The sequence below is a fragment of the Centruroides sculpturatus genome, unplaced genomic scaffold (assembly GCF_000671375.1).
Source record: "Centruroides sculpturatus isolate CEXI.00-Female unplaced genomic scaffold, Cexi_2.0 scaffold73, whole genome shotgun sequence".
Lineage (NCBI taxonomy): Eukaryota > Metazoa > Arthropoda > Arachnida > Scorpiones > Buthidae > Centruroides > Centruroides sculpturatus.
In genome coordinates this window covers 576713-590538 of record NW_019384330.1, presented here as the reverse complement: position 1 = coordinate 590538, position 13826 = coordinate 576713, and the positions used below count along the sequence as shown (strand labels likewise).

The 13826-nt window shown below is 27.2% G+C and overlaps 2 protein-coding genes across 3 annotated transcripts in view; both read left to right on the top strand.

The window, feature by feature from the left end:
* Positions 1-3728, top strand: part of LOC111629628 (CD63 antigen-like) — a 34032-nt gene extending 30304 nt beyond the window's left edge. For both annotated transcript variants that reach the window (XM_023373523.1, XM_023373522.1), the window contains 2 exons: positions 3255-3338; positions 3413-3728. In XM_023373523.1, coding sequence (XP_023229291.1) covers positions 3255-3338; positions 3413-3478 — 150 coding nt within the window. In that variant the 3' untranslated portion in view covers positions 3479-3728. The remainder of the gene's footprint in view (positions 1-3254; positions 3339-3412) is intronic.
* Positions 3729-6852: 3124 nt separating this feature from the next.
* LOC111629647 (tetraspanin-7-like) lies at positions 6853-12610 on the top strand. The gene is made up of 3 exons (XM_023373535.1): positions 6853-6980; positions 9633-9728; positions 12440-12610. Exons 1-3 carry the CDS (start codon positions 6879-6881, stop codon positions 12593-12595), a joined length of 354 nt encoding a protein of 117 aa, XP_023229303.1. The 5' UTR covers positions 6853-6878; the 3' UTR covers positions 12596-12610.
* The last annotated feature ends 1216 nt before the right edge of the window (positions 12611-13826 follow it).

Genomic DNA, 13826 nt, shown 5'->3' with positions numbered 1-13826 from the left:
GAATATTTTTAAATTCCATGAACAAATAAAAGTATAGTTATCCCTTGTTACATATTGATATCAGTTTCAAAACATTTTGTAATTTCAAAAAAATTAAAGTACATACTGATATAAATCACAGTGTACATAAATCTGATTCAGTCACCATGTACATTATCATCATAATCAATGTGATAATTGCATTCTATAATTAAAGAAATATGTTTTTTGACTTCAGTTTTTTAAAATTATAATTTAACCTCTTTCAGCCATTTCTTTAAAATTTGAAAATTAATCAACCAACCCTGAATCTTTAAGGGTGGGAAAAGGTGAATCTAAACGGGAAAAAGATGATATAAACCTGGTTTTTGTATCAGTTGATTCTTAATCTGAATAAATTACTATTTAACTACCATAGTTACAATTGGAAACAAATCTTTAAAAACTAAATTAGATGCATGCCTAAAATTTTATTGATTTAGTTTGATAGGCTTTGTGAGGGAAAAAGATTTTTAGTTAATCATGTAATACAAGGGATACCTGTAATAATATATATTACATTTCACATTGTCTGGATGTCATTTTTTACCTAATTTGATTCAAACAACCAAGATAAAAAAAAATGATTATTATTCTAATTTTAAGAAATTTAATTAAATTTAATAAATTTTTCTTGTAAGAAGACAGTTAATTGGGTGATCAATGCATCATTCTAACTCAGTTGTGAGATAGTGATGAATTTATTCTGATGATAAATTTACATGATTGTCTAAAGAGAATTGATTTGTATTTGAATGTGACATAAAATATGAGAGCTAACTTATAAACTCAACAGAAATGACTATGCTTATACAAAATAATTTTGTTATTAACAGTTTGATGTATCAAAGTTTGTCATAAATTTTGACAATTTTAACTGTTTACTCTAACTTTAAACTTGCATAAATTTTACATTTCATTATATGCACTTAGTTACGTAAATTGAATGTTCCAAAATCAAACACACAAGCTTGTGCTCATTTGGTAGTGATCAGAAAAATTTAAAGAAATAATTCATATTCAAAAAATTAATTAAATGAACACCAAAATATATTGCTATGAGTATTGTACAGTTTTACAGTATTGTAACTGATGAAATAAGTGCAAACAACAAAAAATTATTTTAAACATATAATTGTAAGTACTTTTGGTCACATTTTACATTCTCTTCAACAGGCTATTAGAACAAAGTAATGGAATAAGAATATAGAAACTGAATTCAAAATTGCTTGAAAAACATTAAATAAAACACTGTCACCACATCCAAAAATTAACAGCAATAAGTAACTTAAAGTATAACACATGCACTATTTCATTTAGCATATAATATTTCAACAGTTACATTATCATAAGACAATTCAGTGCCTATAATGGAAAGTACAGGGTCTTCCAAAAAGAATCCTACCATTTTAAATTATTGTAGTTACATTAATTATTATCTAGAAATTATTTAATTTACATTAAAATATTAGAAAACTATCCCAAGTTTTATATATTCACCCACTACAATTTCTCGGTTCCTATTTATCTTTGTTACTCAGCGCGCACCCACCAATACTCAAATTCTTCCTACCCATGCTACAGTATATCTGTTGTCACTCCTCCCATATGAGCCACAATTCTACAGCTCCTGCAAATTACTCATGTTGCACAATGATGAATGATTCCAAATTTGTGAACTGCAGAACACAATGACATTTGAATGCAGATGGGAAATGAAACTTGGACAATTACTTTAATACATTATATACTTCTCAGATAATTACGTAGAGTAATTTAAAATGATAACATTCATTTTGGTAGATCTTGTATACTCATATCAGTACTATCTGTCTTTGACATGCATGTTTCAGGACTTATTCTGGTTAACATTATATAACTTGGAAGTGACTAATAAAATATTGCTACTATATTCATGATATGCCAATATTACAAAATCATGTAATATATTCAAACAATAAATAAATTTATTTATAGTAGATTTTACTTAATTGGGGCATTTGTATTTGGGCCAAACTGCAGAGAACAAAAAGAAATCAATGTATATAATGTAAATTTGCACCTACTCTCTACCTATTTAGGATATTGACAATCATACTTGAATGGAAAGCTAGAGATGGTGTGCCTCTAGTTGCATTGCAGTTTCAGTTATCATAAGTTGCACTGTAGAAAGTTTAAAGTAAATGATATTCTCAGATTTTCTAGGCCCAAAAAGAAGTTAGATTGGACAGAAACAGGGCAATTTTTAGTGTGCTTGATCTGGTCTGTTTTTCCTAGGCAGTTTGGATTCTGCAAGAGGTTTCTGGAAGAAACTTGCAAATAGCTAAGCAAACCAATGGCATAATTTGTTTCATATGTAATGGATTGTACCATAACATATGAAATGGTTGCTTACATTGGTTACTTACTAGTTGCTTGCTACCTAGATGTATTCCTAGTGAGACAATTTATGTTGCTAAATTGGGCTACTTGCATCAATTTGAGATATTAAGATTTTGAAATGCTATATCTTTAATGATTTAGCTAGTTGCTATTTTTGGACTATTTTTAGTTGCTATTTTTGTACAAATTTATATTTCAGTGTACTGAGCTAATAAAATTTGCATGTTTATCATTTAAAAATTTCAACATGACCACACCATGCCTTGTTGTGAGCAAATGACAGTGTTCTCTTCTTGTGCTTGCTCACCTTTGCTTCTGATGTTTTTAAAGATTGTAATTAAAATAAACGTTGTCTTTAAATAATTCATCTTTTAGTAAATATCTTTTTATTTTATACATTATTACAGCTGTTTGTTGAACATGTTTTTCACAGTAGTCTATCTTATCAGGATAATATCTGCATAGTTATGCCTAATTCTCAATGTGACCCAATTAAGCAGAATGTACTCTACCAAAAATTTAAATAATCTGAGACAATGTTGAAATAGCCAGAGCAACATAAAATGTAATACTTGACCATTATCGTGTAGGCTTACTCTGATCCAAGTTGATTTACCTTATAATTTTATAGAAAGAATATTGAAAATTGTATCAAAACCTTTATTACGAGTTAGTCTCTGAATTATACAACTATAACTGAAATAAGATTTTGTAAATATATTAAGTTATTTAATGTGACCACTGCTTTAAAATATCAACATTTTAGGTCTGTTTTTAAATATGGAAATCAAGAAATACCATAAAAATCATTTTTTGATTTTCTCACCTTTTCACTTCTTAAAATTTATTTTTAGGGGTGTTACGATAAAATTGAAAAAATTTTAAAGGAATACAGTTGGAAAATTGGAATTGCTGCTCTTGTGATTGCATTCTTACAGGTATGTTGACATGATTCTCAAATTATATCAAATAATTTTCAATGTTTCAATAAAATTTAAAATGCCAATTTCAGTTGGTGGGAATGATTTTTGGCTGCTGCCTTGCACGGTCAATCAAGAAAGAATATGAAACTGTATAGCAGTCATCAGCCATTAAAATTGTTTTAAAACTTTATTGATTACTGGTGATTGGTTTGTTTCTTAAAAAATTTTGCAAAAAATGTAAATTTCATATGTTATTCCCAGAATTTACAAATCTAGTAACTTTGAGGACAAATATTGTTCAAAATGTCAACTTTTTATTGTTCATACGTAACTTTCACAAGTTGCACACTGCCTCTTGTTAATGTATGAAAATGTTGAATAAATTATAAAAGATTTAATTTTTGATTTTCTAAATACAACATTTTATATAAACATTTAATGTTATAAAAAGATCTATTGAAATCATTCTTAACAGTTGATTAGAAAAAACTCTCAATTTATTGGAGGTAGTTCTGTTTATCCAAGAGAGATAAAACTAAAGTTTATCAAATAATTCTAGTTTTTGTCTGCATTTATAGAAGTATTTCAAATAAATGCTTCTAAAAATATACAGAATAATATGCAAAATATACAAGTATTAATATTTTATTCTTCTAGAAGATTTGTTGGGTTTTAGAAAAATGTTCAAGAGCAACTGTTAGTTCAGAATAGTCTATATTTCTATAAAAATGTCTAATATATCAAAACAACTTGAAATTTTATCGTTCATGTTTTAATATTTTGCTACTAATATTTTATTAAACTGTAGTAAAAGGTAGTGACAGCAGGTTTCACTGTATTTACATTTTTTCTCTTGTAATAATACTTTCTCTATATAAATCCTTAGACAATCTTAAACGTACTTACTTGTATACTAATGTTTGTTAAGAAGGGAACTGAGATTAATAAATTTTGATACAAAATAATTGTGATCTGTTTTAATCAACTTTACACATCTCACGTTCGTTTTCAAATTATCTCAACAAAAATTAGTTTATCGAATTTATATTTGATTTTTTTTGTTTTACAAATAATTTAGTATTTAAGCTTCCAAAGTATATTTGTCTTGTAGTTCATTTTCTTATAACTTAAAAAAATATTCATGTTGTAAGCAAGATAAAGGCCAACCATGACAATTAACAGGAAAAATAGGAAAATGTATTAATTTGTAACTTTAATACTAGTAGTTGGTGCCATAAAATTAATGATTAAAGTCTTAACTTTCTAGTTTTATTGTTAGTACGTTAAAACACTCTTTGAAAATTATTCATATTGTATTTAAAAATAAAAAAATGCATGTAATTTATGACTTGGTGACTGTTTTAAGCAGCCATTTTATCCACGACGAGATAAGACTACCCGAATTAATATTTTTCTAATCTTAGGACCATTGCCACCGTGCACAATTCGTTCAGAAAAATATACCACAGCTTTATACTAGTCAATAACTCTAACTGTTAAAATGTTAGTGCCTAAATATTTACTATGCGAGTGAGAATTGGTAGTATGAAGTTGAACATGTGACTAACCTATAAAATTTTAAAAATTCAGAAAGTTGGAGCAACGAAACAAGAATGAAGTCAAAACAGGAAAAGTTGTATTTAGAAGAATGATTATTATTTCTATACTACAGAAAATATTGCTATAAATGTTCTGCAGTTAATTTCAAGAGTAACAATAGTACAGCAGATTACAGTACTAACAATTAAGACCGATAGAGTTCATAATAAAACGGGACTGATTTTCGACATGTAGCTTTAATGTCAATTAGTTTTGGAAGATTTATAACATTAAAATCATTTCGCAGAAAAATTAAATCGATTTAAGCAAGTTAAGTCACTTACTCATTGATGATAATGGAGAGGTTGATTTGATGAAACCAAATAATAAATTGTATTCACACACTAACAAAAAACGATTGAAACAACTAGGATTCTGTACGAGGCTGCAATTTTCGAGGTCTTATTGCTAATTGTTCAGCTGTACAATTTCAGTATTTAAAACATATAAAACTTTATATGTAGTAGATTTAATGATCATCCACCTTTTCTATTGATTTTTATAAATCTTAAGTGCATTTATAAGTGTTATACATCTTGGAAAAAGTAGGTTTTCATATAAAAGAATCCAAACTCTGTATATTCACAACCAAAGATCAAGGGCTTCACAAACAGTACAAGTGGTTAAGGTGTCAGCACTAGGAGACTTGGAAACGAATCTGGACGATTCAAGTATTTTTCAGGTGGTGGTCAATCCGGATATTTCCGGCTAGGGTTTCTCATTTCCCGATCTTTTGCTTGTCCTGGGATTCCGGGATAAAAGTGAACTGTTTTCCGGGAAATCCCAGGACAAAATTAATTATTTTAAAGATATACAAAATATGAAATCAAATGATATAATTTTTCGTTTATTAAAGTAATTTAATCCGTTCTGTAACCTCCAAAATCATATTAATAATGCCGTGTAAGATACATATTAAAAATTACATTTGAATTATGTAGAAATTTTCACAAATAGAAAAAGTTTATTAAAGTTTGCTGGAAACTGCAAATAACAACAACAAAATGCTTTGAATTGAGTNAATTATAATAAATTTTATGTATACATATACATCAATCAATGGAATTTTATAATTCTTATGTTGTTGGTGTGGGCAGTGACTGAGAAAGACTGCTTGTGGTGGTAAAAAAAAAAAATGGCTGACCACTTATCTGTATGGAGGTGAGCGCAGACTGCTGTATGCTATGAGGTGTGGAAATTAGTAGTTACTGTCCAGAAATGTTGGCATATGGTGAAGGGGCATCATGCCATAATTCATCCAGAACCAGTCAAGAATAGTCATTTCTAGCCAAAATGGCTTAAGTTCTGTTGTGTATGCATAAATCTGCATCCATCTGTCAGTCCACATCAATATGAGGATTATGTGTTATTGGCAGATGGCACCACTGCCCACATTGAATTTTAAGGTATGCATCCATGTTTTCATTTAATAAGGTTAATGTCAAATAATTTATTATTTTTGCATTAGAAATAAAGAAATGATAGCAATTTCTCGATGCTATTTACTTTCCAACCATCCTGTATTCATATATTTATGCTTCTGATGCATAGACCAAGAACATTGTTTTTATTATGACCATTTGATATCTAAAGTTAGCTGCCACTTAAAATGATCTATGTTTACATGATTGAAATCTAACTACAATCAAGTTTAACCTGATGATTTTTTTAAAATTTGAATGGGATAGTTTGGTAATCTCAATAGTCTTACAGCTGAGTTATTTTAGCTATTTCTGCAATGGAGTTAACCTTTTTCTAGGGGGTTAATAAAAAATTATTTGATAATTTTAGTGAAAATAAATTGGTTCAATTAATTTTATCTACAATATAAAATATTAGTATATTTGCAAGAGTATGTGTGTAGAAAATTAGTATGTATAAATATTATAAGAACAAATTTGTTTATAAATATTTTATATATAGTATCTGTTAAATTTATTAAGAATTTCAAGTAATATGATTAAAACTTATTTTTCTTTTCAGTTTTCTGTTATCATATTTTTGATATTCATTGTTGAATTAGCTGTTGGAATATCTGCCTATGTATTCAGAAATAAAGTAAGTTATTTTTTTTTTCTTTTGGACTCTAGTTGTTATTTTAGTAATCATTATGAAATCTCAAATATTAGGAATGATGTCATTATTTATGTTAATACAAACATTCTGTCATTTGCTAATTGATGATAAAAACTTTACTGAGGTCTTATTCATCCTGTGGTAAATAGTCACTAATATGAAAATAATTCATTCTGTATATTGATCAATGAAGTAAAATCTTCTTTTTATCAGTTGTATTATAAATATTTTGGGAAATCCTGTAAAGCTGAAACTTTTGTTACAGTAATACACAAACCTTCCTTACACCTTTTCAGCAATTATCTTCAATAAACAACTGTTAAAATAAATGTTTGTTATAGATTATTGCTGTAAAGATGTAAGGAAAGTATTGTGTTTATTATTATTTCATTTATAAACAACATATTAAAATTAAGGTTGAACATTTTAATTATATTTATATGTTTGAGAATGTGATAACAATGAAATCAAACATTTTTTAAAATAATGCATAATTTTCTGTTCTTTAGTTTCAATAACTATTCTAAGCTATTAATTTACACTTCTAGATTTTTAAAAAATAAGTGAAAGAATAACTCAGAGCATTCCATATTATTGAAATTTACTGTGAAGGAGGAAATTTTTATTGGTACAAATTAGTTTTGGGTTAACAGTGAAAAGACAAAAAAACTCATCCCATGTACTAAGGAATCTTCAAACTAAATGATGATGAAAGCTATAATTCTCTAGACTCAACTGTAGATTTTAATATTTGATAATTAAAGGTATGAGATTCCTAGCAAATGATTATGGAATGACTAAATGCAAAAGGCATTTGCATGATCAAAGCTTATTCTTTATGCAAGATTCATTGAATTTCTTCTTTCAAATTTTTAGTTTCAAAATATGAAGAAAATAGAAAATGTTCAGTCAGTGAAATATTCTCAAATTTTGCAGTATAGTTATTTCAAAGTGATTTTTTTTCCTGTATTTTACCCACTTAAGAATGATATATTTGGTTCAGGTGTGAATTTTTACTAATTTCTTAACCATTTTCAATATGATTTGTATTTTTTCATTCAGGTTCAATTTAAATTGTTAAAAATGCAAACACAAGTAACTTGCAAAATATTTTTATTTCAAAGCACTTTCTGTGAACACAGTAATGGTTATATATGACATTAAGCATACACTCTCATGTTCTCTCATATATTATAATGGTTTTTGTATAACTATCATATATAATTTCTATAATATTACATATAGAATTCTATTATAAGATATTGGAATCCTGAAAATTGCTTATGTCTTAGTCACTTAAATTGGTACCTTTTTCATGCTGTTTTAATTGCTAATTCAAGTAACTGATATGGAGTATGTTATAAAACAAACTCATAGAATATAACATATAACTACTATCTCTCAAAATTTACAATAAACCAGCAACGAATTGCTCAACTTTCCGGAAACATTTAAAATTTTGGTGCTGACATTTGTTATCATATTTTATTTTAAAAAAAACTTTTATGTTTTTAACTATTATAAAATGGCAAAAAGCTTAATTTTGAGGATGAGTTTTATAAAACAGGTAAACATGACCTCGTTATCTCCCCATTCCCTCGACATTTAACCACAAAAATTAAATAGCACCAATGCTCCTAATAAACAAACCTTGAAAATTTCAGAACTTCTTGACAAAAAGAACAGGAGTCAAGCTTCAAACAGGTTGAACCAAATCATGCCCCCCGCAAACACACACGAACATTCATACACAGAAATTACCCTTGAATTTTTATGTTTTTCTTGATATTTCAAGATGTCCTAAATCCAAAAATGTAAAAATTTGGAGGGGTTTTTCTTTGCCAGATTGCCACTTTCCCGCTGTTATAACAGCCAGGAAAGTGAAAAATAAAAGTAGCTCAACAGTTGGCAGTAATGTTAGTTAGGAAACACTGCTTGATGGTCTGGAAATGTCAGTTTTACATTGAGCAAAGTTCTATTTTCAGAAATATTTCTAGATTGAAGTAGTATTAATCATTTTTAAAAACTTTAGTTTTTAAAAACGATTACATTTATTCCATCCTGAAAAATAATCATTTAATAATTTTTTAATTCGCTTAAAAATTAAAAATCCAGTTTTTAATTTTTACAGGTAATGAACATTACTGATCTATATAATCATTTAAGATTCTAATGTGAAAATTATAGAAAAATTGTCAATCTTTATTTTTTTAAAGTAAAATTTTATATACAAAAATTCTTTTGTAATTTGTTTTCTAGAAGTTTAAAAGCAGAAAAATTACCTTAAAGTACTTAAATTTACTCTTCTCTACTTTCACTTACAAATCAACAAACAACAAAAACCCTTTAAGATTCAGTCTTTTACTTAAACTTCTAATGCTTTTAGTCAGTTGAATGACCTTCAGGAAAAATCAAATAATTTTGATTTAAATGAACAAAACCTATTTATTAAATAAAAAGATTGCATCTTAAAGGGTTTTGTTATTAAAAAACTCAACTAAGATTAAAAATTTTCATGCATAAAGGAATTTTACATTTACAAATATTAAAGGAAAATATTTTTTATTTTAAAATTAAAATCATGTGTAAATGTCATCATCTTCAATATTGTAAATTTGCTTATTTATAATTTAGATATCTGATAATATAAAGAGTGTTTCTAAAGATTTATTGGAAAACTATAATAAAGATGCAAGTGACAAAGACTTTTGGGATGACATACAAACAACGGTAAGATTGTTTACTTATGTTGTTTAATAAACCTTTTTATTAAACAAGTGATTTGTTTGATTAAATATTATTTAAGAACTAAACTCTAGAAAAGAGAGAGAGAATTTTTTTAACAGCTTTATTTTTTACATAAAATAATGAAAAATCAAATCAGGTTTGTATAAGGTAATACAAAGCTGATTTGATTTTTCATTATTTTATGTAAAAGATAAAGCTGTTAAAAAATTATGTATATAATGCACATGAAACACAACCTGTCTACTATTTATAAATAATCAATGCAACATTATTAGTTGTCAAGTATAAAGGTCAAACAACCTTTTATGAATTGAATATTTTATTAATTGAATTTTAGTGATAGTATATAAAATATTTGATATTGACCACTTCAGTGTAATTTAAACTAGAAGACATTTTAAATTATTTGGTATTTTAGTTTATTGTTTTGTGATGATAATTCATTTTATAAGATTGATATATATGCAGTTATGAAATACAAGTGGAAAAATTTAGTTTTAATACTAGGGCTGGTATTTTTTTTGCCTACTTATAAGGACCAGCATGGGTCTATTTGGCCCCAGATACAAACTGTACTAAATTTAATAAATATTTGCCTTTTTAAAATAATTATTTGTAGGTTCAAGTTTAATTGTTTTTCTTATAGGCAACAAACTTTTTTATTTAACACAAGGAGCATAAGTAACTAGAAACTTTTCTGAACCTTTTCCACAGATACAGATAGCTTTGTGGACAACAGAGAATATTCAAGTGTTTTGTTTGCATTTGAACAAAACTTGAAGACAACTTTTTCTGTATTTTTTGTAATTTTGCCTTGAAAGAATGCTAAAATTGTAGATCCCTTTTCTTAATTTGCTTTGATGAAAATTCCTCAATGATTTAAAACAGAAAATGCTGGAAGGAGATTTTTTTTATGTCAAAATTTTGTAGATAATCCAAACATTGATTGCTGTCTGGTTTAAAACATATCCAAAATACTATAATATGCTTCTTATTTAGCCTTGGTATATACTTGAGCACTACGTTTGCCTCTTTACTTGTGGACTTATTACACTGTCACTGGACACAAGATCAGCCTTAGAAAATCTGTTTATTTTCTCAAATAAGTATGCATTTTGAACCTAAGTTCCTCATCAGCGTTTTTTTTACAAATATTTATGAAATATTTGTGTCAATTTCATAAATATTGTAGAAAAAAAAGCCAATGAGGAACTTAGGTCCAAAATGCATACTTATTTGGAAAAATAAACAGATTTTCTAAGGCTGATCTTGTGTCCAGTGACAGTGTAATAAGTCCACAAGTAAAGAGGCCAACTTAGTGTTCACAAGTGTATTCTAATTGAATATTTTCAAGCAATTTGGTTGAGAATTTTGACACTGTCTTATGGTAGAAATGAACTCTACTAGCTTTTTCCCCCTTTTGTTCATTTGACTATGTAGATGTGGAAAACTTAGTATAAGCAAATTTGTTTATTTTTTTCAAGATTATATTGTTTGGTCATTTCAACAATTTTATCTCATAAAATGGTGCTTTTGAGTTTGACAACATTTTCTAGTAATAGTAAAGATTTAGTCTCTCTTTTGGGCCGTGTTGTGTGTTAACATCAACAAAAAGCTAGTCTCAATTCAAATTTCTCTGGTTGGCCATGTAGTATATAAATTTGTGCTGTGCTTTGTTGGGAAATGTGTGTTCATCTACAGTAAGGTTTTTTCTGTCTTGAAACATGTAATACAATTTTCAATGAAGTTGTACCAAACAGTTGATACTAAGTAGAACTGTCAGTTTTGATTGACAATTTAATAGATTTAATTTAAATACAGGTATCTTGTAATTCCTTGAAGCAATTTCTTGAGATTTTAAAATAGAAGGCTCTAAACTCAGGGCAACAGTCTAAGTCAAGTGCTGGAAATTTATGCATCATGTGCATAAATGAAATCTGTAAGTGTTTCATTCTGTTGGACTCTTGGTGGAATAATAGACATGAAAACTTTGGTAGATACCAATAAAATCTTTTTTGATTCACTAACACAAGGTGTGTTTCTATTTCAACACTTGGCGGTATTCCATCTTTATTTAGTCGATATGGTTACAAGTATGACAACATGTTTCGGACACTGCCCCTCCTCAGTCAATGTGAGAGTTGTTCTTGATAACTTTTCATGATGGCTTCCTTTGGTGATCTTTTCTTTGATGAAATTTGCCATTTTTATGTAATAATCCATTTGAAATCTGTTATCATACTTGTAACCGTATCAACTAAATAAAGATGGAATACCGCCAAGTGTTGAAATAGAAACACACCTTGTGTTAGCGAATCAAAGAAATTAAGACAACGCGGTTTCAGAGGATTTCACCAATAAAATCCACAAATTTGCATTAGTAGTGTAGCTCTGCTAGAAGATCTACATTATAGATTTATTAGATTTTTTCTTGACTATCTTGACTGATCTAAATTTTCAAAACAGTGGTTTTATTGTCTCATACTAATTAGATGATTCTTTATCAACTTGTGAATTACGTTTTAAGTTCAATTGTAATGTGTAATTGAATGATAATAAGACTTAAATTGTATGACAAATTTTCACTTATATGCATCAATAATCTTAAAATGAAGTTTATAATTTTTATTTCATTTGAAAATACAGGTTTTTTTATTATGATATACATTCTAATCAGTATCTCTTAAATGTAGTACAACTGTTGTGGTATTGATGGCCCAAGAGATTGGAATGGAACCTTTCATTTTCCTGACCTACCTAGTTCATGCTGTGTTAAAAATGAAACAACATGTACATATGAAAGTAAAAGTGTTCGAGTTGAGGTATGTATTATTATTAAATTAATTTAAAGTAATAGAATTATTTTATATTGTATACATTGAATAATAATAAATCATTAAATGATGATCTTCGATTTCTCACAATGATAATACAATTTAATAAAATTAATTTCTCACTGTTTTCAAACACTGAGAATGTGAATATGTGAGTATATGTTGGAATATTTTTAAATTCCATGAACAAATAAAAGTATAGTTATCCCTTGTTACATATTGATATCAGTTTCAAAACATTTTGTAATTTCAAAAAAATTAAAGTACATACTGATATAAATCACAGTGTACATAAATCTGATTCAGTCACCATGTACATTATCATCATAATCAATGTGATAATTGCATTCTATAATTAAAGAAATATGTTTTTTGACTTCAGTTTTTTAAAATTATAATTTAACCTCTTTCAGCCATTTCTTTAAAATTTGAAAATTAATCAACCAACCCTGAATCTTTAAGGGTGGGAAAAGGTGAATCTAAACGGGAAAAAGATGATATAAACCTGGTTTTTGTATCAGTTGATTCTTAATCTGAATAAATTACTATTTAACTACCATAGTTACAATTGGAAACAAATCTTTAAAAACTAAATTAGATGCATGCCTAAAATTTTATTGATTTAGTTTGATAGGCTTTGTGAGGGAAAAAGATTTTTAGTTAATCATGTAATACAAGGGATACCTGTAATAATATATATTACATTTCACATTGTCTGGATGTCATTTTTTACCTAATTTGATTCAAACAACCAAGATAAAAAAAAATGATTATTATTCTAATTTTAAGAAATTTAATTAAATTTAATAAATTTTTCTTGTAAGAAGACAGTTAATTGGGTGATCAATGCATCATTCTAACTCAGTTGTGAGATAGTGATGAATTTATTCTGATGATAAATTTACATGATTGTCTAAAGAGAATTGATTTGTATTTGAATGTGACATAAAATATGAGAGCTAACTTATAAACTCAACAGAAATGACTATGCTTATACAAAATAATTTTGTTATTAACAGTTTGATGTATCAAAGTTTGTCATAAATTTTGACAATTTTAACTGTTTACTCTAACTTTAAACTTGCATAAATTTTACATTTCATTATATGCACTTAGTTACGTAAATTGAATGTTCCAAAATCAAACACACAAGCTTGTGCTCATTTGGTAGTGATCAGAAAAATTTAAAGAAATAATTCATATTCAAAAAATTAATTAAATGAACACCAAAATATATTGCTATGAG